Source organism: Lathyrus oleraceus, chromosome 5 (genome assembly GCF_024323335.1).
Source record: "Lathyrus oleraceus cultivar Zhongwan6 chromosome 5, CAAS_Psat_ZW6_1.0, whole genome shotgun sequence".
Taxonomy (NCBI): domain Eukaryota; kingdom Viridiplantae; phylum Streptophyta; class Magnoliopsida; order Fabales; family Fabaceae; genus Lathyrus; species Lathyrus oleraceus.
In genome coordinates this window covers 597,815,357-597,843,185 of record NC_066583.1, presented here as the reverse complement: position 1 = coordinate 597,843,185, position 27,829 = coordinate 597,815,357, and the positions used below count along the sequence as shown (strand labels likewise).

The following is a 27,829-nucleotide window of genomic DNA, read 5'->3' as shown; positions in this document are numbered from 1 at the left end:
CAAATACCTCAGAGACCCTACCAACTGCTTGAACATTGTCGCATCTACATCATCACCGTTAGAATTAGAATAATTTATGATTTGTATCAGCAGGTGTGACATCAACTTTACAATTCAGCAGTTCAAATCTCTTCAGAAGCTCAAGTTCATATTTCAATTGATGTAAAATTATGTCTTTCTCAGAGTACATAATCTCCATCCCTAGAAAATAAACCATATTTTCTAGATCATTCATCTCAAACTCATTCATCAGCTCCTTCTTGAACTTAGTTATCTCATGTTCATAACTTCCTGTTAGCAATATGTCATCAACATACAGACACACTAGAATCATATTGCCTTCAGAAATAAGATGAACACAGACACCATACTCCATCTCACATTTCTGAAATCCCTACTTCTTGAAAAATGGATCAAATTTCAGATTCCAAGCTCTAGGGGCTTGCTTCAGTCCATACAAAGTTGTGTGTAATCTGTACACCATCCCTTCCTGATTCTTTTTCTCAAAACCAGGAGGTTGTGACACATAAACCTATTCTTCTAATGGATCGTTCAGAAATGCAGATTTCACGTCTAAATGCATCAAATGTCAATTCTTGTTAGCAGCTATCACAATCACCAGCCTGATTGTTTCATGTCTTGCTACAGGCACAAACACTTCAAAGTAATCTAACTCAGGTTTCTGCAGAAAACCTCTCACAACTAACCTTGCTTTGTGTTTTCCAATTGATCCATTTGGATTTAACTTCACCTTGTAAACCCATCTCACAATGATGGCTTTCTTGTTCTTTGGAAGTTCTGTCAGCTTCCAAGTCTTGTTTCTCTCTATTGCATCAAGTTATTCTTTCATGGCCTTCAGCCAAACTTTCTGCTTGAGAGCTTCTTCCGTACTCACGGGTTCAGAGTCTACTAACATGGCACACTGAATAACTTCCTCTTCAGAATCTACTTCAGTATCTTGCAGCATGTCAAACTCGCCAAACCTTCTTGGAATATTTTTAATTCTTTATGGCCTATGAACTTGTTTAGAACCTTTTGATTCTGGAACAATATCAGATGTTGGAACTCCAGAAGTATCGACTTTAGAAGCATGACCACCTTCAGAATCTAGAATATTCCCTAAATCTGAATCACCATCAGAATCTCGATCACTAGAATCTAAATCACCATCATAATTTGGATCAGTATCAAATTCTTCCTCATAATCAATCTTGCCTTCTGATTCTGACTCACTCTTAGAATCATTTTCAGGCTCTGACTCATCTTCAGAATCAAAATCAATATCTTCAGAAGTTAACTTTGCAGCGGAGTTTGATTGAGACTTGCTCAAATCTCATACTTTTCACAACAATATCCATGTTGACGTCAACCTTATTAGTGAATGGACAATAAAGCTCATAAGCACCTGTACTGTGATACCCCACTAGTAACATCACATTGTTTCTATCTTCCATATTCTTTCTAGTAGCATCTGGAACACGTTTATAATAGACATAACCAAATACTCTGAAATTACTCACACCTTGCTTATCTCCAGCCCACCTCTCAAAAGGAACAATTTCCTTCAGCTTCTTGGTTGGACATTTGTTGAGCACATCTGTTGCAGTGGAAACAGCTTCTCCGCACAAAGTGTTAGGAAGCTTCATCTCCTTCAGCATGCTCCTTGCCATATCAAGCAAAGTTCGACTTCTCTTTTCAGCAAGACCATTGTGTTGAGGAGTATATAGAGCAGTCACTTCATGCTCAATTCCATTTTTCTTACATAACTTCTTGAACTCTATAGATTTATACTAACCTCCACCATCAGTTCTGAGAATCTTCAGAGTATGACCATTCTGTTTCATAGCGTTGACTCTGAATTTCTAAAATTCAGCAAACACCTCATGTTTGAACTTTATAAGGGATACCCATGTCATCCTTGTGAACTCATCCACAAATGACACAAAGTATTTATTCCCTCCTAGTGAAGGTTCTGGAAATGGTCCACACACATCATAATGTATTACTTTCAAAGCATATTTTGCTCTTGGAGCTACTTCTGATGCAAATGGCAGTCTTGGTTGCTTCCCTCTCATGCATACGTTGCATGACTTTTCCGGTTTCTTAATTACATGAATTCCACGTATCAGTTTCTTTGAATTTAGATGCCCTAAGCTTCTGAAGTTAAAATGACCAAATTGTTTGTTCCACAACTAACTTTCCTTCACAACACTTGTTGCGCTAAGGCATTCAGAGTCTACAGTTTTAACATTCACCTCCCTATTCTGACTCCATAATCATCTTCTTATTACAATCATACATATTCAAAAGATTGTGTTTCATGGTGACTGAGAATCTTTTTCCAATTAATTGACCTATACTCATCAGATTACTCTTCATGTCAGAAATATACCAAACATTCTGAATGAACGAAGATTTTCCATTATTCAAAATCACTCTAACATTCCCCATTCCTTCAGCATTCAGATACTTATCATCACCATATTTGATCTTGGTCCTCTTCCCAAAATCAAAATCAACCAACCATTTCTTATTTCTAGTAAGATGGTTTGAACAACCAATGTCCATATACCACCAGTCTTCTAGAGACACACTATCAGAATCAGAAGCCATTAATAGCACATGTTCATCATTAGAACTTCTGGCTATATTCACTTCTTATAATTTCCTCTCCTTGTTTGATCAACAATCTGCAACGAAGTGGCCAAACTTCTTACAACAGTAACATTGAACTTTTCTCTTGTCATACTTCTCTTTTCCCTTCTGACTCCCAAAAGTTGGAGTTTCTGACTTCTGAGACCTACCTTGTCTTTTCTTGGCTTCTAACCAAGACTGCTTCTGGTCTTTCTTGACAAAAAAAAAACTTTTAGAGCCTGTTTAACCTCTCTCTCAAAGGTTCTTTCGTTCATACACAACTATTGCGCCTCTAGACTGATTTGCAGTTCTTCTATTCTCATGGTGCTCAGATCCTTAGAATATTTAATTGCTACAATGATGTAATCAAACTGAGGAGTAAGAGATCTAAGTACCTTCTCAATGATACTTTCTTCAAAAAGATTTTCTCCATACGACTTTATCTCATTTGTGGTCAGAATCACTCTGGAGATGTAGTCAGGTACCTTCTCATTGTTCTTCATGATGAGATTCTCATACTGCTTACGTAGAAACTGAAGCTTCGCCTTCTTCACTGATGCATCACCGTCTTAGCACCGCACCAGTGTATCCCAAGCAGCTTTCACTGTCGTCGAATCATTGATTTTCTCAAACACGTTCACATTCGCACACTGATGGATGTAGAACAAAGCCTTCTGATCCTTCTTCCTCAAATCATATTGAGCATCTCTCTGTGCTTCTGTTGCATTTTATGGAAGTGCAGTCTGAATGTAACCATCGTTGATGAGATCAAGAACATCTTGAGCTCCAAACAACACACGTATCTGAATCATCCAACCGATTCCAATTCTTTCCATCGAACACTGAAAGCTTGGTGCTCAAATTGTTTTCGTTTATATTCAACCTTTAGTAATACACTCAGATCTCACCTAAACATAGTGTTTCCCAATACCACAAAATCAAGATATGTGATTCTGTTACGATTTTGATCGGAAATTCAGCATGAATTCTCCGAACAAAAATCAATCGCATAGCGCCTCACCATTTCACTCGTGTTTTCCGTGGTGTTTCCCTGTGGATTTGAATTAGGGCTCTAGATATCAATTGTTGTGTATAAGATGATAAAGATGAACAATGGAAATAAGAGAGAGAAGAGATAATAATAACAAACTTCAACTACTCTTAAAATTATTATAAAATGGGTGCACACATAAACACTGCACAGGCTGTAAAAGGAATAAAAGATACTATTTGTTCACACCACTCACTTGGTTAAATACAAGCGGGACTTAATGAGAAATACTAAAATACCCTCTAACAAACTTTGTCTATAAATTTCTGAAAATATGAATTAATTCTAACAAATCACCAAGTGTATGAATGAGTTTTCTATTGCCTTGTTATGTGTTCTAGATTTGAATTCTCAATGGGGCAAATCCTAAATTAGTGTAATTGTCCGTGCGACGACATTGAGGACTTAATCTATCTATTTTTAATCACATAACCTTATGTATCATCCATCATAGACTTTAATGGTTAGACTTAAACTTTTTCTACACAAATGAATATTAGTTGTCCAATAACCAGTTATTATTGGGATATTCTAATTACACCTCATAAATCTATCACAAACCCTATGAAACTTTGAAGATGCTCATGGTTAGAATATATTTTTCGGGTGTATCCATTATTATTTGTCGTTCATTTGACCAGACCAATTCTGCGCAAGTTTAAAGAGATCCATAACACAAGACCTGAAATAGTTGGATACCTCAAATTTGTGTTAGGCTTTATAGAAATATATGAAACAGATAATATATAACTCTGTTTCTAAAAATAAGTAATATTTTACACGTGTTTGTGTGTAGAAGGTTGGTTTGAGTCCATTGCCACATTTTAAAAGGTCATATTTTATGATTTGCTCTGAGTCTCTATATGCGTAGTATGTGCATTAGGAAGATAACTTTCATACATATTTATTATCTTTGATGTCCATTTAATCTCAGGAAGATAACTTTCATACATACTTATTATCTTTGATGTCCATTTAGACTCATGGTAAGTTAAAGTTAAAGGAGTTTGTTTGAAAATTATCTTCCATACACACTCATTAGCTTATATTGTTTTGAAAAATAATATTCTTTTTTTCACATTCCAAAAAATATGGGTCTGCCTAAAAGTTGACTTCTTAAATAGACAATTTCAATCTTTATAGAATATGTGAGAAATACATAAGTTGTAATGAAAAACCTCTTATTATTGATCAAATTTATTACATCTAAGCATCATTGAATGCGTAACAACACCAATCTTTTTTTATCAAATCAAAATTTGCAATTGATTGCAACCCACCAATTTTTATCTATGTCATCGTCTCACTCTTATGATAACCGCCCCTATTTCATTTTATCTATGTCACAGTCTCACTCTTATAATAACCGTCCTATTTCATTTTATAATTTATCACTCCATAATTGAAGTTTTTTCGTTGCTTTATTCATGTTATATAAAGATTGAGATAACACACATAGGGTAAAAATCTAATGAAATTAGATTTTGTTTTCAAAAATAAAAGACTTATGAGATAATAGGAGTTTATTGTTTCTAGTTTTAGATTGGAAAATACATAATCTAATAAAAAATATGTTTCTCGCGGTGATCCTACTTTGGTTCATGATTCTTTATAACCTATCATTTCATAGTTGCCATACTCGTTATATTGCACTCATTCATTTTGTAACCTAGTAATAAAGAAATGGTATTGTGATTTTAAAGACTTCTAGAGGTATGCTTTCTCAAATGGATGATATCAAAGGTCGAAATCCTTTATATAAAAGGTATTGTGATTTTAAAAATTTTAACTTGAGAATGGTTGGTTATAAATTTCAAAGAATTTAAAGCTTGTAATTTAGATTCTTGAAAGTAAGATTTTGTATAAGAATTTCAATTTTTTCGGGAGTGTTTGTTTCGTGGATACAAATGTTATTATCGCGAATGTGACATTGGAATTCACATATTCTTTTTTCAAATTTTGATAATTTACTTTTTATTTTCAAGAATATGTTTTGTTCATAAATTTCTTCATTTTTATTCTCATGTCAAAGGATGAGAATCTTATATTTCCATATAAATATAAAATAATCAACCATAACTTCTCACTCTCATATTATTTTAACACATTTATTTTTTAATTCATAAAATTTAATTAAAATAAAATTTAAAAATATTCCTATAAATTTTATTGATTTTTCAAATACATTGACGAGAATAAAATTTCCAACAATAATTTTTCTAAAAATGATATTTCCGAAATTATAATTTTAATCCACGAAACAAACACCCTTATATAAAAGGTAAAATATCTAAAATAAAAGTAATTAATATTAAACTTTAAAATATTTTGAGATTTTGTCTTGTCTATTTTATGAATGCGGCGTTCCACCTATTTCATCTTTCCACCAAATTATAATATTTATGATTTGTTTATTATTCTGGCTCAAAATTTATTTGAAAATTTTACCTTGTACCCCTACAATTAACCCCATACCCCTACAAAAATTTAAAAATTCCCATTTTATCCTTAATTGGTTTTAACCAATTTACCATTTCATTTTTACCATTCAGTTGAAAATTGCAAAAATTACACTTTCACACCCCTCGCACCGGAACTCTTGCAAAAAGACTTCCGGTATGTATTTTTCCAAACCGGAAGACTTTAGGAAAGACTTCCAGAACACAAAAAAAGCAAACCGGAACACTTAAGGAAAGAGTTCCGGTTCAGATAAAAAAAATTCAAAAAAATTTGCATACCGGAACTCTTTGGAGAAGTGTTCCGGTATGCATTATGTGTGTTCCGGAAGTCTTTCCTAAAGTCTTTCGGTACGTTTTTTTTTTAATTTTTTTTTTTTTTTTTTACAGAAATGAGGATATTTTGACAAAAATAATGGTGGAAAGATGAAGTTTTGTGTGCCATGACGAGAATGGCTATGTCAAAATTATTTAGCCATCAAATAGAGCAAATTACATGTTACTCCAGATAAAATAAAATAAAAACAAAGATGATATTAGGATAATTAATGAATTAATAAAATAAATATGAAATTAGAAAAATTAATGAAATAAATTAAAAACAATATTTGAAAAATGAATGTATTAGAACTTTGTAACTATAGTTTACTTTTTTTTTCCATAGATGTTGTACATATTAAACAATATATACCACAACAGAAGTATTTTACTCTGTCAGCATTTCATAGAGTATGTTGAAGATGAAAGAGGTGAGGTTACAAACTTAGAAAAGAACGTCTGAATTGCTTCAGATTGGAGAAAGTGAAGGCATGCCTGATTTTTTCACTAGGGTTATGAAATTGGTGAATCAAATCAAGGTATGTTGAGAAATGTTGACATAAGATCAGTTGTCGAAAATATCTTGAGGTCATTGGCTCCCAAGTTTGATCACGTGGTTGTAGTCATAGAAGAATCGAAAGACTTGTCAACATGGACAAATGAAGAGCTTCGAGGGACACTTGAATCTCATGAATAAAGACTGGTTGAAAGAGGCATAAGCAAGTCGAAGAGTGATGTGGCTTTGCAGGGGAAATCAACAAGAGAAAATAAAGCCAAAGGAAAATGGTTCGACGACAAAGACAGAGGAGGCTACAACAATTCGACTTGTAGAGGAAACCAACAAGAAGGAAGTTCGTTGACTCAAAGAAGACCTTCATACCAAAACAACCATAGAGGTGATTTTGCAAGTAGAGGAAGAGGTGGTGGATTAAAACCTGACAAAAGTCACATTCAATATTTCAATTATTAGAAGTATGATCACTACTCCAATGGTTGTCCTGAAAAGTAAAAGAATAAAAAAAAATGATGCAAAAATTTTAAAGCATGAAGAAGAAGAGATGTTGTTGATGATCATAACAAGAGATGAAAAAAGATTCAAGGTTCAATGATACTTGGACTCAGGATGCTTATCACACATGAATGGTATAAAATATTGGTTTGTTAACATAAAACCCTCGATGAGCAACATGGTTAAATTTCACATTAGGAATTCATCATAATTCCAACATCTGGTATCAGAGCGTGGTTTGAATGAAGGGACCGACTCACTTGTATCGAAAGTATTCCCACATGATCATGGGTAGAGTGTCTCATTGAAGAGTGTCAACGGCGGCACAAGTGTATGTGATGGAAAAAAAGGTTTTTCTTGAGGGGGAACATTGTGGATAAACTCACACTTGAGGGGGAGTGTTGAGAATAACAAGTGTGAGTAGTGTGGGAAAGTCTCACATTGGTTAAAAATATGGAGACTTGAGCATTTATAAGTGGAAGAATCCACACACCTATAACCTTAAGACTTTGGGTGAATATTTGGTGTGTCTCTCACAAATGTGTGTTGCTCTTAAATAGAAACTCCAAAGTATAAAACACTCCCTCGTGTTGACCCTCTCAATTGATCTCAACAGTTCCAAGCGCATATGGTATAAAATTAGTTTATGGCTTGACACTGAAGTCTTAAAAACAACATGTAGCTAGTAGAATTTTCTAAGATCACTCAATCTTCTAAGAGGAAAGGTAGACAAGTATAGGGAATGGTTAATCTAAAAGACTTCTTGTTGGTGTATTTGAAACAAAAGGAGTGCTATTATATTTAAAGATGATATAAGGAATGTGTGTGACGTACCCGTAATAGATTCTAAATGTAAACTAAAATGTAATTTTTATGAATGGTGAGAGCATCTAAAGAACACTACGCCAAACAAGACCTTAGACAACGCTTTTTTTGGCCTTAGACAGCGCTTTAAAGCGCTGTCTAAACCTCCGCTGCTAAAGGTTTAGACAGCGCTTTTTTAAATCTTAAAAGCGCTGTCTAAGCCCCCCCCCCCCCTTAGACAGCGCTTTGTCCAAAAGCGCTTTCTAAGACCCTCCTATTTTAATTTTTTTAGGTATACCTTAGACAGCGCTTTTGGCCAAAGCGCTGTCTAAGGGGGGGGGGGGGGGGGGCTTAGACAGCGCTTTTCAAAAAGCGCTGTCTATGCCCCCCCTATTTTAATTTTTTTAGGTATATCTTAGACAGCGCTTAAGGCAAAAGCGCTGTCTAAGGGGGGGGGGGGGGGGGGCTTAGACAGCGCTTTTCAAAAAGCGCTGTCTAAGCCCCCCCCCCCCCTTAGACAGCGCTTTTGCCTTAAGCGCTGTCTAATCCCCCCCTTAGACAGCGCTTTTTACAAAAGCGCTGTCTAAGGTATACGAAAATTTTTGAAGCTTTTGTTTTAAACCACATTTTTTCCAGGTTTATAAACCATTGTTCAAATTAAATCACTATCCAATGTGAGAATCTCAATCAACACCATTGTCACGCTCAAAACATGACATCTGGAGTATGAAGTTTGTTGGATAATACTATATATAAAACGTGGGGGAGAAAGGAAAAATATAGTCACAACATGCATACATGATAAGTTGGCAGCTTAGCAAACATAAAACCTCTAATGCTACGTAGAAAATACAAATCAACATAGGATGATTAAAAAACCTGTCTTAAAGCACGAGTCATGGCCAGAATGGCACCTCTCCCATCACTAGGAGGTTGAGTAATGTGATATGCATCCCCTAATCAAAATCCATATGAAACGAAGTCAATCTAATATAAAACTAAGATTAGGGAGAAAATTTAGCATATCCTGCAACAAATTACCTGACATCCCATAGCCACGAATCTCTGCATAGATTTTGGCTCCTCGATTTTTAGCATGCTCAAGTTCCTAAACAATAGGGGAAACATATAAACAAACAAGAAAGACCAGACTATAAACAAATAACTGAAGAGGAATTGGAGGGATAGATACACAATAAATTTTTTAACTAACCTCCAAGACCAAGACTCCAGAACCTTCTCCTATCCTGAGTAAGAACACAACATGGATATAAGCAGCATGACAAACAAACCAATAATTTGAAGTCAGAAAATGAAAACTAAGCAAAAAAAATTAATTAATATAAGTAACGAATCTGCAGTGTTGTTATACTCACACAAACCCGTCTCGGCCACTGTCAAATGGCCGTGATGCTTCCTGTGGCAATGAGTTATACTTTGTAGTCAAGGCCCGGGACCTGCAAGTTTCCAATATCAGGTTTTAAAGCATCAGAGGAACAAAGGACAGAACTAATATGGTGGTTGGCACTAACATAAAACACAGGATGGTGGCTACAATTTACCTGCAGAATCCTGCAATTGACAATGCATCAATGCTCGACTCAGTCCCTCCAGTCACCATAACATCTGCATCCCCAAATTGAATCATTCTCATTGCATCACCAATAGAATGTGATCCAGTAGCACAAGCAGTGACTGCAGCATGATTTGGCCCATGTATTCAGGAATAGGGAAAAAGTTCAATTCATGATTAATAATGATCACAAAGGTCAGCATAGAAAAATATGTGAGTAGCTCTGCAACAAAAACAGCAATCAGCTTTAGTACCTTATTTTTCAGATGTTTTTTTTTACATATGTTAAAACTTATAATTGTTCTGCCAGGAGATATATCATGATTGACTAACCAATCCCGTAAAACATGTTTGACATAAGTCACATAACTATATCCAAAGTGATGGGTAAAAGAGTTATATCTTTGTTTCAGAAGGCTGCTAACCATTTCTCAGTGGATATGATGTTACTTTAATATTTAAACTTAAAAGAGTAAGAAACATGGGAGTAAGAAGATATATTGTAATGAACAAATAATCTCCACGCTTAAAATACAATAATTTGCACATATGATGCATAGGTACAGATACGGTACCCGGTACGAGTACGGATAGCGGTACAGGATACACCATTTTTATATTAATCAAGGTACGGGTACGTTAATAGAAAATAAGAAATTCTCTATAAAATGTATTACTAGGGAATTAAATTGTTCAATTCACAACACAACATCCCAATAAAAGTTTAAAAGTAAAAATTGTGTTAAGTTACAATAACTAAGAAACTAAAATACATAAACATATTATATTAATATATGAGAAAATTACAAATTTCACTCGAAACAGAATAATGAGAAAAAAGTAAGTACCACGAGTACGGTAAGAGTACTTCACTCTATATACCTACAGAATTTCTTTTTTAAAGTATATCTACAGAAGATAGTAAAGCAAAATGCAGTTGCCTATCCAGCAATTATAGGAGCTGACTATATTTGTATTATAGAATATCAATCAATTGAGAGTAGTTCTTTACCTGGAACCCATATTTCATGCTAACATGACCTGATGCCATGTTGATCAATATCCGTGGGACAAAAAATGGACTAAGTCGACGAAGACGCTGCATTAAGGGGAGAAAAGGTAAAAATCAAATACAAAAGTTCAAATTAACAAACCATTTTTCAATCATAATTAAAGCATGTGGAGAAACACTTGAATGAGGAAAGATCATCAAAGTATTTCAGAATCAGTAGTGGTGAGTTTCAACAAACTGACCTTCTCGCATATCAGTTGTGCAGAGTCTAACATGTCACTAACGCTTCCAATTCCCCCACCAATAGACACCCCCTGGTTACTTTTGAAGTTAAAATACAGTGCAAAGGAATTGTCGAAAATTGGTTGTAATCAATCAACCATATTAAAAATAGCATACCGTTCTTTCCTTGTGTTCCTGCTCAGTGGGAAACCAATTAGAATCTCTAAGAGCTTCCTCAGCAGCACATAGAGCATATGCTACAAACCTTGTCATTGATCGATGTTCCTAAGGGAAATGTCAATACTACAATGACATCAATAAGCACAATAGTTGTTCAGATGCAGCATGTATACGTAAAACCAAAGCAATACCACATAAGATTAACTAACACTTGACATGTTCGTAAGCTCTTTTCAGCTTATTTCCATAAACTCTCTATAGCATATAAAAACAGCTTATACCTTATATGAAAACAGCCCGACATTTATCTTTGGTTATAAACATAGTTCATACACAAGACATATATGATAGGGATTATGCTATAAACGCCTAACTAGAATCTTTACCAAAACAAAGTGACAATTTGTAATCCTATTCTAACATTAATGCTATACCTTAGAATTAAGCCAAAGTTCCTCATTGAATTCGCCCTTGTTGGTTCCGGTGGGAACAACAGCGGCAACTTTGGAAGTCAATTGATCAAATGTAGTCAACTGAGTTTCTGAATCAAAACTATTCATCTTGAGATCCTCCAAACGTAATGCTCTTATCCCACATTTTCCATCAATCAATTGGTTCCATGTTTTATCCACTCCACAACCCAGAGGTGTCACCATACCCAAACCTACAATTCAAACACCGCGAAATTCCACAACAAGTACGAGATTATGTAAGATTCTAGTAATGTAAAATTGAAGAGAAGCATATGGATATAGATTGTGCAATGATTTGAAAAGAGACCAAGCACATACTTTTGGAAAGGTCCAAGACCTCTGCTTCCCACAACTAGTAAATCTGGACGTAGCCGTTTCACCTCATTCAATATCACATCTTTGGGGTCGCCCTGCCTAATCCATGCTTGACAGGACACCTACAAGCATATAAGTATTTAGCTTGTCTGCAGGCATATTATAAATGTTTACGAAGGATTTAGATTCACTACAGTCATGTCATGTGGTCTAGCGGTCATAAATCTCAGTACATCAGATGAAGATCAAACAAGTCATATTCCTTGACGGCCAATAATACGAGTTGTCCAATATTCACCCAACAGTCAATGATTCTTGATAGTAAAGAATCTGTCTGTTTATGAAGAAGTTAAACAACAGCTTCTAAAAAAATTAAGATACAATAGCTAATTTCAACTTCTATGAGAAATTCTTGTTTAAAAACCTTAGTTTTTACAAGATTCTTTAAATATTTCTTTTATCATAAGTGCTTATGGAGAAGTTTATCCAAACAATTTCTAAAATCACAAGTAGAGCAGAAAAAATATTACCCCAATTTCATTACACCTACTGACAAAGTATTCCAGCAGATGAGTCCCTCTAACCCTTTCTTTCTCTTTCATGTTCTTAAAGTCTTCATTAGATGCATAGATACTATCCACGTCCTCGTAACCTACAAGAAACAAAACACATGTCCTTTATTTTGCTTTATAAAAAGTAAATATATGCCTCACTGGATTACATTCATGTTCAAAACAAAGGGTCAGATCACAGAAACAAGAAGGAAAATGCAAAACAGAGAAAGATACTTTCCCTCAGCAGGCTATCAAAGCTAGAGCTGATAAATTTTTCATCACCGGAAATGTTGATATTGGTAACATTAAAGACCAAATACCATAAGGATGCAATATGGTAAACAACTTAAGATGTATTTTAGTGAACAACTTAGTTAAGCACTTATAATATAAGTGTTGTCCATGGTGGTCCATGACAGAGAGCAAAAATACAGCCATACCCGCTACTTAGTGACGCCACCATAGCAGATTATGGCGGAAAAACCCACAATGTCGGCCAATATTTATCATTGCGGCGAGCACAAAAATCACCACTGATATCCATCATAGGTTAGGTTATACTTGGCTAAATAGTTTAGTTAAGCGCTTGTCTTTTGAGTACTTATGAATAAGCTATTTCATACAAACTATAATGTTTTCATAGGTTATCCTAGAGAACTTATTGCAATAACTCGAAAACAACTTATAGACATATCATAAGCTATTTCTATAAATTTTTCTAACCACTCACACAAGCTCAAATGATCAACAGAAATTACATACAATAAATTAATTCGAACAGAAATCAAGAACTGAAATTAAAGAAGAAATAACAGCAAAATATCGAGTGGCATCTCCTCCAGCTACTTTATTAAGAATCTAAGCAACTATATGACTAGTTTGGAAATTCCAAGGACTTCCCTCAAAACAAACAACATATGTAACTGGGAAACAGAGTACCAAGGGTCATGTTCTCTGTTGACTTTTAAATTACAACTTTATTTAATGATGATATTGAAGACATAAAAGGTGCCAACATTGCCAGTGTAGTGAGAAAAATATAGCAGTAATGAATGTCATTATTAATAGGCAAAAGAATAATTTTTTTGTTTAAATTGAACAAGTCTTCCCTTTTTCATTAAACCCGCAAGAGTCCTCTATTTTACAGTTACACTTCATAAAACCTAACTTCAATAGATGATCCCTAAACAAAAGCAAGCGTTTTCATTTGTTAAAGAAACATTATCATATGATAAAATATCGTTATTCGGTTTAAATATTCTATACTCCAAGATCCCTTCTACTAAAGGATAAACTTCTGCAAATTAAAACTGAGCATATGTTACCTACACATCTAAATGAATAATAAACCAATCCTTGAAGCACCTTGACTCAGAGCCGGAGCTTGTTAAGATGAACTTTTATTCAACCAAACAAGAAATAATGCATTCTCAACAAACAATATATATTTTCAAACATGTTACAAAAACTATAAACGATTTATACTCAAAATCAACATAAGCAAAGTCACTGTGACATTTCAACAAACACCATGTTTGCAAACTCAAGCCTATGATAAAAAAAAATAATCCTCATCAACAGTATCAAAAGAAACAAGTGAAGAATAGCAATTAATTTGTCATCAACAAAATTTTATCACCATTAAACTTTTACCAGCAAAAAATTAACATCGGTCAAACAGTGAAAAAAAGGAGTTATAACAAGAATGCAGAAATGAATGGGTATGTGAGTTACCTTTTCATTGAGGAAGAGGGAGATAGATATAGAGAAGTGCAATGGCTTTGTGTTCTCTGACGGAGGTGAACGGCGGCGCTCTGTCGGAGTTTAACGGCTGTGAGTCGGCGAGCCTTGTCGCAGTTTGTGCTGTAGCGAGAGGTGGGAAAATTAGAGTCAGCAACTAATTTCAATACAAAAACCAGATTGGAAATTGTATCATTAGACAAAATTGTGCGTTAGGTTATAGAAAGAAGGACCTCTTGGCTCGTTTGGGATCAACGGTCCACAATTGGGCGAGTTTATCAGGGGACACAGCCTTCTTAGATTCGATTCCTTCCGATTCCTTCCGATTGAGATCGACGGTGGAACGGAGACGACATCGTTGTGTTGTTGTTGTTTCTGATTCGGTTTGAACCCGGGTTTTTTCTTCTTCTTCTTTTCTCCTTCCCGCTCACTCTCACACTTGCGGTTCTCTTCTCTTCTTCTTCTTTTCTCCTCCCCGCTCACTCTCAGAACTTTTGGTTTTAAATTTTTTTTTAATTGAAAGACTTTAAACAGCGCTTCCTCAAAAGCGCTGACTAAGGTCTATATTTAAAAGCGCTTTCATTATTTTTTTAGAACATTTTACGTGTTTTATTTTTATTTTAACCTTAGACAGCGCTTTCTTTTAAAAGCGCTGTCTAAGATGCGCTGTTAAAAAACCTTTTTGGCGTAGTGGAACTATCTCAAAGTGTCCTAATAATTGTAATGGAGGCATTCCTTATGTAAAATGGTCTCCTAATACTCAGGATTATTCTTTTGCATCACATGAATATGAGTTTAATAACTAACAATTAAAGATATTTTATCAAGGTTATTTTGATGATAGTTATTTTTTTGGGTTAAATATATTTGTGGTCCTCTAAATATTTTATATTTCATTTTTAGTCCCTTAAAAAATCTTTTTAAAAGATTGGTCCTCATAAAATCTTTCATCCACACTTTTTGTCCCTCCTACAACTTAGTGACGATTTTTATAACTTAATGATAGAATTAACGACTGTTTCCTATTTTTCGACTGAATTAGCAGCAGTTTTAGCGATAATTTTAGTAAGAGGGACCAAAAGTGTGAAAAAACTTTTTTGACGAATTAAAAGTGAAATATGAGATATTTATGAAGACTACAAACATATTTAACCCTATTTTTATATCTAATATATCGCTCCTATAAATAAACCTAAACTCTGATTTTAAGCTATACTCATGTAATTGAATGTTTTTATAACTATAAATTATATCGATTTAACGAAATTGATGAAAAATATTCCTTCTTGTTAATAAAGAGTTTAAGTGAATTAGGTTACGTAAATTCATCAGGATCAGAACTGACCTCAAAACTCAATATTTTTATAGAGATACTTACGGATCACCTAATTCTCACATCGGTAACGGAAGTTGAATCCACAACCTCTCGGTGTGTGAGTCAAGTCCATACCAAATGATTCCATTTTTATTTCCTTTGATTAACATAAGAATTGTTTAACAATAATTGAGATCAGAACCCATGACAAATTCATGAGAGAAACAATTTGTGAAAACTTGTTTTGCTGCAGAGAAGTTACATTCCATTAATTTAGCATAATTCCTATCTCATGTCATTAGGGGTGTTCAAAACCAAACCAAACCAATAGAAAACTGCAAACCAAACCAAATCAAATCGAAACCGCAAAAAACCGCATTTGGTTCGGATTCGTTTGGGTCATTTTTTAATAAAACCGCACGGTTTGGTTTGGTTTGCGGTTTGTATTTTGCAAACCGAACTAAACTAAACCAAACCGCATTATGTTACAACCAAAAGTTCACTTATCCCACATCCAACCCAAACCTCAAACCTAGTATGCATTAACCTTACAATTACAAACGATTTTCTCTTAATCACACTTAGGGTTTCAATTTCAACCTTCTTAAATCTCTCATAGTAGTATCACACATTCTTCTCATCTTCTTTTTCATGTAGGTCTCGCCTATTCTACTCTAATAAGTCCTCTATTATGTTCTTTCTTTTTTATCTTTTATGTTACTATTTTCTCTTCCAATTACGTTTTTATTGCACTTTTCTTCTTAATCTCGCATCTCTTATGTTCTTTTTTTCATTTTCTCTAATCTCTCATCTCATATGTTTTTCTTATGTTTTATTATAATGTCCTTGATATTATTTTCTTCTACTATTTATATTTGTCTTTTATTCCACTTTTGTCTAGTCTGGTTTTTTGTATATTGAATGGAACGTTTTTGTCTAAATATGATGAATTTTGATGTTATTTAGTAATGTATGAATGACTAAACAAAAAGTTATGTCGTTATTTATAGGAGTATATATGTCTCAATAAAAATATTATAAAAAACCGAACCAACCCAAACCGCATTGATTTGGTTTGGTTTGGTTTGATTTTATTTCTAAAAGTCAACCGAACCAAACCGAACTGCATGCTTTTTTCTCTTGCGGTTCGGGTGATTTTTATCGCAAAAACCGCCCAAACCACACCGCGAACACCCCTACATGTCATCATCATATACTAATAAATCGATTATATATATATATATATATATATATATATATATATATATATATATATATATATATATATATATATATATATATATATATATATATATATATATATATATATATATATATATATATATATATATATATATATATATATATATATATATATATATATATATATATATATATATATATATATATATATATATATATATATATATATATATATCACTTCCAAGATCAATCCATGTCCCAATGTAACAAAAGGGATGATGACTAAATTTTATCTTGTTTTGATCTTTCCCTTTCTTATCTTCCTTGAATGATGCAATTGAATATAGCATGATTAAAATATCATAACTTGTTTAGTTGGGGCCCAGCAACTCAAGAACATGACAGTTCTCAAAGACTCCTCTGATTGCTTGGATTTGATCTCATCCCTCAATTTGGGTGCAGATGAGGACGAAGAAGAAGAAAGTTTGTTGTTGGCATTAGACAGAGATCCGATACTATGTTTAGCATGTTGTCGTGCTGATCTTAATACACTGTCCCACCTCCATATTCCTTGATCCTTCAATGCCTCTATCACTCCGAAACTTGTTGCCACACTCCACGTCCAATCTCGGTTTTTTGAATTCATTTTGTTGTTGAATTGAGAATAAGGTGTTAAGTTTAATGAATAATTATTGAAGATGTAGTGATGTAGAAAATGGGTTCAGGTTGTTGTTAATAAATATAGCGTGTAGCAGAAAAATTACATAAATGAAAAACATAGTTCAGTTTGGTGGAGTGTGTGTTTTGGTGTGAAAAAACAGCTCATGGTTTTGGTTTAGTGGGGGTTATTTGTTTTTGTTGGTATCTGTGAATTGAAATAGGGAGTGTGTATCTGTTACAATCTTTGAATCACACAATTCTTGTATTTGGAGTTTACTTGTAATTGTAGGACCAAGAAACTTGTAGTAGGTGCATATTGCTCATGCATGCGACAAAATTATAATGTTGCTTATTCTATTATTTTGAGTGGTCCATATATAAATCCTCAACCCACACCTTGTTTGTAGGTAGGTGGTTACATTATCGTTTAGTGAAAATCACACAACCATGGTTTGGAATGTGAGGTACAAAACCATTGTTAGCACAAATAAAAACCAGCAGGCGATGAAATATAATTTGATGCAGATGAAATTCGGTACTTGGAAGTATGTAATATTTATGTATGTGTTGGATAGGAAAGTGAGATTTTTAAAGCAACATGTGGAAAATGTGTCTCAAAATCAATGAAAAATACTCCCTCCGTTCCTTTATAAGTGTCACTTTCTTGCAAAAAAAATTGTTTTTTTTTAATTGTCACTTGCAAAGTTTAAGGTAGTATTAATTGCAATTTTGTCAAAACTATCCCTAGATAGTGATTGCAGAGAGAGAAAAAGTAAAGTGAATGTAATAAATAATTAAGGGTATTATAGGTAAAAGAAGAATTAATGTTTGAAAAGTCACAATAATGATTAGATTCTTTGGTATGTGTAAAAAGTCAAAAAATGACACTTAAAAAGGAACGGAGGGAGTATTATTCGAAAATGTCATAATTCTAAAAAGTTTTAGAAAAGTCAACGTGGAGGACATGGCGTCAGTCTGGAAGTGGTTAGCGGCGTCGGTTCATCAGACGGAATTTGATCATTTAAAATTAACCAAGTATTTTTGAACAATGTTTATGAGATTGAGAAATTAAATCCTGACTGGCGAATAATACGAGTAAATTGGAAATACTTGAAGAACTATAAGCCTATGTTGTAGAAAGTCAAAATATCAAGATAATGTGCAACTCATAAGCAACTATCTCTGCCTTCACTTTCTTTGTTGCCTCGTTTTTCAATTGCAGCCAATTCATCTGTTGAATCAAGGATAAGATGTTAGCCTCTAGAGTTTCTAGTTTGTTCTTCGCTTTGGCTTTTGCCTATAATTAAGCAACTTGATGTTGAGATTCAAAATATAGGTTTTGATCCTCATACAGAACCTCAGTTCTACTCTTGAGTCAATTGAAAAACTCTTGTTTAAGCCTAACAACCTAGATGGCTTGTTCAAGAAAAGGCTCAAAATCTAAAACGAAGTCAGCCATAGGATTTGGAACCTCCGGTTTGTTTAGTTTCAAAAGCAACCCATGTATCTCAAAGAGGGCAATGAGTTTGTCTTTGATCATTTGGAGGAGATCCGTGTTGACAAGTCTGTACTCAAACAGCTGGAACAACTCATCAAAATCATCATTCTGAATGTCGGGTGAAGCAAGAGATACATAAGGGAAGTCCGTGTGGCTATCAACAATCCTTTTGAAGGCTTCGACTCAATTCTCTTAGTTGGCTCCAGCCTCTGAGGATTCTAGAGTCGAATCAGAAACATCACCAAGGCTATCAAGAGATTGGGACTGAGACCTAGGAGTTGGGGAAGAATGAGTGCGTTCTTAGGCCTTCATGAGAAGGAGATCCAGCAGGATCTTGAACTTTGTTGGGCATACCAACATCTGGAGTCTTCTCGACACAAGCGTTTCCATTTGTTTCATGTGCAGGGCTAGCTTCGATGGGAACGCTTGGCGCTAAAGCCTCGACCCTGTCACTATGAGGAGTTACTTCATATGTAGGAGGACCTTGTTTTTCAGGGGGAGACTCATTAGCCGGACTTTCAACAGTTTCTGTAATTAGCTCTAAGTCCCTCCAGCGGGTTATCCTCTTACATTGACGACTACCCCGCCATCTCCAACATCACTATGTGGATGGACGAGGGTGAAGTGGTTGTCGAAGGCTTTACGTATTTGATGCTGGAAAAATCAGCATGGCTACAGGATGCATCTGTTTGTACTTGGAGGTTTGCAGGGTCAACATCGACAGACTTCCCAAATGAAGAATATTAATTATTATATAGTTTAAAACATAGAAATATAAAAAGGAATAAGGTAATAATTTACCTTATCAAAAGTTGGACGCAGACTCGAATGTGCACTCCCGGGACTCTGACCAGGTTGTCGGGAATTCGTGTTACTCTTTTTCTTCTTATTTGAAGGGGAACTTCACTTTCCTCGGTCCCCTTATCCTTAAATATTGTAATAGTTTTGTGTCTAGTCCTCTTTTTCTTCCAAAGGCCAAAAGTTTTTGCATTAGCTTTTCTTGCCTCTTGATTTACAAAGTTGGCATCAACAACTTTAGTAGTCGTGTCATTCATGGTTAATCATCACTTCGTGGTTAAATACCTAATTCTTGGTTTAGACACCACAATTTGGTTAAAGACACCTCATTCATGATTAATCACCACTTCGTGGTTAAATATTTCATTCTTTATTTAGACACCACAACTTGGTTAAAGATACCTCATGCATGGGTTAATCACCAGTCATTGGTTAAAATACCCCTCATTCATGGTTAGTCAAAATTTTATGGTTAATACCTCATTCTTGGTTATGACACCACTTTTATTTCAGTTCTTGGTTATGACACCACTTTTATTTCAGTTCTTGGTTATGACACCACTTTTATTTCCCGCTTTTGATTAGGAAACCACTTTTATTTTAGTTCTTGGTTATGACACAACCTTTATTTCAGTTCTTGACAATGACACCACCTTTATTTCAGTTCTTGGTTATGATACCACTTTTCATTTTTAGTTCTTGGTTAAGAAACCATCCTTTTCAATTTAAGCTCTTGGTTAAAGACACCACTTTTACCATTTTAGTCATTGGTTTAGACACCATATTTACAATTTTTTGTCCTTAGTTCAGACACCACCTTTTCAATTCATTTTATTTTCCCAAAATAATTGTTATAATCCATTCCTTAGCAGTCAGACTAAAAGCTTAGAGCATTAGAACTAGGATCAAACCAGCTAACATCAAAACACTTGTAGGATACGATTATAACAGTGTTCCCTAAAATCAACCAACAAATACATAGTTTTATACCACGAACTAGGAAGCTCTGATTTTCTCATTGCATTATGAGAATACGTAGGCATTAGGTTTTGAAATCTTGGAGAGCACATTAATTAAAAACTTATTTTTCCCTTAATTAAATCCAATTGCGGGTAATCTTTAGATAATAACACTCATCCGCGCAAAGAACAATCAAAATGGTTCCCGTTGAGTACATCAGATGTGAGAGGTGCTAATACTTATCCCTTGCAATACCGACTTCCTTACCCCTTTTCTCTTCCATTTGAGTTTTATTGATATTTTCCCTTTCTCTTAGAATAAATAAAATTCAGTGGTGAATTTTTGTATTTCGAGTGTGTGATGCGCTCGGGCATCTTTCGCGGCGTGACAACTGTGTTTGGGTCTATTCTAGATATGTTGAGATTCAGCCGTGATAAATATGCATCTCTATCACTTTTATTAGTTAAGAGGAAAAGATATATGAGAGACATGACAATCCTAATTATATAGGCAAATGTTGAAATTCTTGAGTTTTTGGAGTTGGGGAAACCTTTGGAAGTATCTAAGAGATTAAGAAACACTTGGGATAGAAAATAAGGTTTGTTCTTGAAAATTTGAGAGACTATTTATTTTTAATCTATTGAATAACTTTTACAAGTATAGGGAATCATAGAGTTGCTCTTCCCCCAGAATAGATCAGTTTGATTGAAATGGATAAACAAATTATTCGTGTATTTGTCTTTTATCTTTCTCTCTCTTGACATGTATTTTATTATACTATTTTGCATTTTACTTTTTTGTTCGAGGCCATTTATTTGGTTTTCATTGTTCTTTGTCACACACATCATTATTATTGGAGTGATACAAAATTAATATTATTGCTAGATTTTCACAACAAAAAGGTTTTAGGGTGGTTGAAACTTTCAACTTCACAACACAACAAAAAGTAAAAAGAGATAAGTACGTGTATGTGTGAATTTTTTCTCAAAAGATAAGTATTTTAAATAAAATTTGAAGAAATATTAAGCAGTTATATTAGGAAAAAAAACTCAAGTCCTTAAAGCAATGTGATCTTTTGGCCCTTTTTCGCTTTCTATTAGAGGTGCTAGTGCTTATTGGTTTGTTTAATAAGGTGGTGGATTTGAAGCTTTTTTCTCAATTTGGGAGGAGGGGGGATATTCTCACACTTAGTAATACTCATATTCACCAAGCAGATGATACACTTATTCTGACATAAGCTTCAGTTGAGAATATTTGTTTTATTAAAGATATCTTGTCGGGTTTGAGCTTACCTCTAGTGCATGTGTCATTTATGCTAAAAATAGTCTAATTATGGTCCATGTATATCCAAATTTTCTAAAAGGACCCTTCCTTTCCAATATTTTGGACTTCTGGTGAGTGGAAACCCATATTTCAAGACCACTTGAGAGCCTTTAGTTTACCTTATTACTAGGAAGTTGGTATGATGCAGTCATATATATAGAAAGGGATAAAAGGGATCCAAATAAGGTTCATGGAGCTTGAAAGAAGATTCTAATATTTTTTAGGATAAATGGTATGGTGTCTGTAAGTCTAAGTGGAAAGGCGAGATTGGTGTTTATGACTATTGCTTGGATAATATGACATTGCTAGGTAAGTGATGATGGAGGTTGATCTCAAATTCTACCTGTAGCGGTAAATTCATAACCATCAAGCTATGGATAAGCTTAACATCAATAAAACCAGAGTCGCCACCGTGCTTTTATTGTTTCCAAAGGAAAAGGGAAAAGTACGAACAAAACCCAAAGATAAGAAATTTTCAAATCAAAACTAATAAAATGCCAAAGATTACAGGTAAGGAGGGTTGGTTATACGGAGGGAAGATGTTAGCACCCAAAGTGTCATAGGTACTCCTAGGGAACCCTTTTTTATGTGAGCATATGTTTTGGTATAAAAGATGTTTGAGAAAAAACAGAGTGCGGGGATGAGAAAATAATTCATTGATTATATTTTTGTGTTTGAGGGATCAAAACCTCGTAGTTCGTGGTAAAAATTTCAAAGTTGGTGAATTGCTTTTAATAAAAGTTTAAATGAAAAGGCACAAAGGGCCAAAGTTTTAATGAAGTTATTAGTTATTTTTGTCTTTTGAAATTTTAAGTCAATATGGTTAAGTTTATTTACAAATTTGATTAAGAAAAAGATTTAAAAATTCATTGGCATAAGGCCAAACTTTCTAATCATTAAAACGAAGTCTAAGCTTAAGAATCATAAGCAAATAATATTTTTGAAAAGAGGGAGAGATTTTGAAATTTAAGAAGTGGGAGGAGATGAACAGGATATCCTAAGCACAAATTTAAAAGTTAAGAGTTGAAAAGATCTAACCAATGAGGTGCAATCCAACAAACAAGAATGTCATATAGAAATCCATTTTCCTTTGGACTTTTATCAAGCAATAATCAATAAGCAATGAGCAATATCCAGACATCATGAAGATCAAGGCATCAAATAAAGATATCCACATCCAAGCAAGCAATTCCCATAGCTAGCAGTCTTCTTTGTCTTCCAATGTATCAGATGAAATATTCATTTATCAACTCAGAGCAAAGCATCAGACACAAGATCAAAATAATAATTAAGTACAAAGACAGAGTAGCAGATAGATTCAAACAAATCCCAAGGCTTGTATCAGATGAAGGCTCAGTTCAAGATAGCTTAGTCTCAGAATGTTGGCATTGGCCAAGTCCTTTTGCACAGGGAATGTTGCCTAATCCTAAGTCCAAAAGTTTATATCAAGTCCAACAGTCCACCAAATGTTTTCTAGGTTTTTTTTTGTAATTAGGTATTTTAAGGTCCTAAGACCACAAACAAAACCAAAATACACAAACAATATATACAATCACAAGATATGGCTCAAATGAGCAAGGTGAAAATGACATAAACATAAATAAGTTAAATGAAATGTAAATGGCAATGAATGATAAACGACTGAAATTTAAATTGCATAAAGTAAATGACTTGAAAGTAAAGAAATATTAACAAGAGTTAGTCAAATGTTAGTTAAAAGTTAGTCAAGTGTTAGTGGAGATGTTTTAATTGATTAAGTCATTCTTTGGAGAACACTCAACCATTCACTCACAAGTATGAATCCTTAAACCAAGACATCTTCCATGAGAAGGGCTCCAACTTCGATAATTCAACAAGTATGCCACTAGCTCTCATGAAAGTAAAAAAGGTCAAGTCTTCACACAATGCCATGAAGAATGGGAGACTTACAATCTCACGTACTAGAATGTTATGCCTTGAGGGTCAAATTTAGCTCTATGTTAAGCAATCGTAATTGGACTTATGTATAAGTCACAACTATCTGAGGTCGGGCACTAAATATTTAGGTGTGAATGCATGTTAGAGATTTTGTATGAAGAACCAAACTCTTAAAACATACCACACACTAAAAGAAAGGATCAAGAGGGAAGGACCTATCTCAGTCATACTTGTATTGATTCATCTGACACAAAGATCGTTGATGAATCAATTAGCCTTTAGACATTAGAGATTTCATTGGTCAAATGGGGGAATGGGAAAGAATAGGGATGAAGGTGAAGAGGGAGGGGAAGATAGAAACACAAATTGATCATGGGAGAAATTTTATCAAATCAAAACCATCCATTCATTTTGAAAGATGAAATGTACATTTCATCAATCCCCTAAATCCAATGGTTTTCATCCAACAAAAGTCAAACCAACCTTGACTAAGGTCCAAACAGAAAGTCAAACATCACAAGACCCTAAAAATGACTCAATAATATTTTTAAACATTTAATCAATTTAAAAATAAATTAAAGTACATTTTAATTTGGTCAAAATCTAAAATCCCTTCAAAACACCAAATAAATGGCCAAGGGATTTATCCTAGGTCAAACAAGGTCAAAGGACCTTAGACAAAAAAAACACTATTTTTGGAAAGTCATAAGTTTTTTCAAACAATTAAAAATATGCATAAAAACATTTAATTCATGAAAATATCAAAATTAATCCAAAAAATAATTTTAATTCAGAATATGGAAGAGAAAAATATTTAAAGATTTTTGGTGAAAGTCCCATATTTTTTGGATTAAAAATGAAATTTCTATGAATTAAACAAAATAAATGGATTAAATGAAAAATCAGAAATTAAAAAGAAATTAGAAAAAACAAGGGCCATCAGATCTCCCTCATTAATTGAGGTGGCAGATCTGATGGCCACACGCGTGCTATCCATGGTGGACTCAAGTCAATGCAATGCACGCGTGGTCATTCAAATGAATGGCTCAGATTAAAACATTTAAACGTGATCAGATAGTCAGGAGGCGTGCCAACACATCACCGGAGCTAGGGCTTCGGTCTACTTCTCCGGTGGACCTCACCGAATTGGTCCACCTTCAACCACAACAAAATTAAAAAAATAAGGACATGGATCCACAGGAAAAATGCTCAAGAGCTCGAATCTGACCTCAATTTTCTCTGATTCAAAGTATATCAAAATATACAGGGATTTGAATTTTGAGGATAATGAATTGAGTCGCTTCGATTTGACCTCAAAGCAACTCAATCTTGTTGCCTACATTTATAGGACTTCAGCCAACCAAAAATCAAAGACAATGGTGAAGAATTAAGAGAGAATTGAAGAGATGAAGTTTCTGGAAAATTACCTTCGAGGAGCTTGAATCTTTCTTCCAATTGGCCTTGGCTTGACTTTAGAAGCTTGTAGGAAGTGAATTGGATCAAAGAATGGCTTGGATTCTTGGAGTTTCAACTTCAAAATAGAAGTGAAATTGAAACTCAATTTTCAGTTGAAAACCTTCAAGTTTATCCTCTAATGGTGAAGGGTAGGGTTGTAGGATCAATGTTTGGGCAAGATCTCCCTAATTATGAGCAGAAGGGGTTGTATTTATAGGCTATGCAATTTATTTCCACACACTTCCATCAAAATGCCAAAAATAGTAATTCTCTCTTGCATGGATGCATGGGCATGTGATAGGCCCATCAAGTGATGTCAAAAGGTCCAAAATTGATCATGAGCAATGCTGAAAGTGTGTCATGAAGTTATGCAATTGGAATTGGGAAATGGTAATGAGATTCATCCAAATGGAACCTTGAAGAAGAGCCATGCGCAAGTCATTCAATCCTTGTCCAAATGAAGTGATTTTAAACTTTTTGGTAAGGTGAGATCAAGAGGAACAACTTTCATGTTGAACACTTTTCCATTTGAAGCTTGGATCATGATGAATTTTGAGGTGGAAGTTTGGAAAAGTGTTCAAATGGAAAAGTGTTACCCCCAAAGCCAATGCATATGATGAGATAGCATGAGGGATCTTAGGGTCAAAATTGGGGTCTTATAGCTGCCCCTATTTAAGGATATTCTAAGTGAGGATGTGAAGGTTAAAATCTTCGTATCAACTCAGTAGAATGGATTTAAATAACAACATATAGAAACAAATTTTGGTCCCTAAGAGACCTCATGATGCATATGATATGGATGTTAAAATAATCTTTATGGGGAATATATTGCCACAAAGGAAAAGAATCCGAAGAGACTGAAAGTCCACAGGAGCGTACTGCATTCCATAAGGAAAACTCACGGGGAGACAGAGACTCTAGGGGAATAAAAAACTATGTGTAAGCTAGGCTACGACTTAAAAACTGTTGGAGACACGAGGGGATTTCCACGAAAATAAATTAATGTAAAGACTCGGTCCGGGGATAAAGGAAAATTTGCAGGGGATAGGAATAGATCAGAAAAAAACTGAAGTATCAAAACCAAACAGAGGGTTGGCGGTTCCACTAAGGAAACATGCACTCAAACTCAACTAGGGAAGAATGAACTTCAACATAGGAGTACTGGAGATATACTATCTACTACTGGTTACTGGGTAGGAAGATAATACACTCTGATAGAGGGACATCCATTATCGGTTAGGGTAAACACATCAAGGATGACTCATTGAGGAGAGAGAGGTGTATTCTTTACCTGTTACTGGGTAAGAATAACCTACTAGGGAGAGAATTCAAATAGGATTTACAACTACCGGTTACTGGGCAGAAGACCAAAGAGAGAGTATCTGTCACCTAATTAAAGTGAACATATCAAGGATAAACTCAAAGGAGGAATAACTGTCATCGGTTAGGATGAACATATCAAGGATAGACCACCTGGGAACGAGTAGGAATATTCGTTACCGGTTAGGGTAAACATATCAAGGATAAACTTCCGGGGAGAAATAGGAATTATATCTATCAGTTACTAGATAAAATACCAAAGAGAGAATATCCGTCACCGGTTAGGATGAACATATCAAGGATAGACTCAGAGGGGAAAGATAAAATAGGAATTACAACTACCGGCTACTGGGTAGAATACCGAAAGGGGAGAGAAAATCTGTCACCGGTTAAAGTGAACATATCAAGGATAAACTCTCTAGGGAATAAGAATATTGTCATACGGTGAACTGACTTTTTGTGTTTTGCTTTGGAAAGAAAATGTCGCGGTTAGCAAGAGTCGCCACCGACTTTTCTTTTATCCAATAAGGAAAGGTGGAAAAGTACAGGAAAGACCTTAATTAGATTTTGAGTTCGGGAGGTACATTATACAAAGGGAAGGTGTTAGCACCCCTTGTATCCATGGTTATCCATGGGCTCTTAATTGCTTGATCACTTATGTTGGTCTGAAAAAGGTGTTTGTGAATTGTTTAGAAAACGTTTTGAAAAAGAGAATTTAACTTTGTAATGATTCTCGTATGAATGTATACAAAGTGGTTATTTAGTTTTGAAAATGGTTTAGAAAAATATAACTCAGTAATGATTCTAGTATGAATGTATACCAAGTGGTGATTTTCTAGTATTTGTGGAGTGTGAAAAGTATTTTTAAATTGTGAGTAAGCAATTAAGAGTTATACCTACCCAAGGTCTTGATGGGCATTTCCTATCCTTGTGAGGGTAAAACCGTCCTTATTATTGAGAAATAAGTAGTTTTATCCTTTGGATGTAAAAGGGTCATCGTAGGGTCATCGATTGGTCATTGAAAGCAACGGTTGTAAGG

General features: G+C 34.4%; 1 protein-coding gene and 1 long non-coding RNA gene across 2 annotated transcripts; both read right to left on the bottom strand.

Moving 5' to 3' along the window:
- Positions 1-8,969: 8,969 nt before the first annotated feature.
- On the bottom strand, positions 8,970-11,930 carry LOC127082303 (3-oxoacyl-[acyl-carrier-protein] synthase, mitochondrial; the record flags this gene model as incomplete). The annotated part of the gene is made up of 9 exons (XM_051022538.1): positions 8,970-9,228; positions 9,314-9,380; positions 9,486-9,519; positions 9,649-9,729; positions 9,835-9,986; positions 10,858-10,944; positions 11,100-11,171; positions 11,257-11,364; positions 11,694-11,930. Coding segments are annotated over 9 exons (924 nt in total), but the record flags the coding sequence as incomplete, so codon positions are not given.
- Positions 11,931-12,034: 104 nt separating this feature from the next.
- On the bottom strand, positions 12,035-14,654 carry LOC127086823 (uncharacterized). The gene is made up of 4 exons (XR_007789648.1): positions 14,575-14,654; positions 14,336-14,464; positions 12,578-12,699; positions 12,035-12,169 (listed from the first exon to the last, which is right to left on the bottom strand). It is a non-coding gene; the product is annotated as an uncharacterized LOC127086823 (long non-coding RNA).
- Between the last annotated feature and the right edge of the window lie 13,175 nt (positions 14,655-27,829).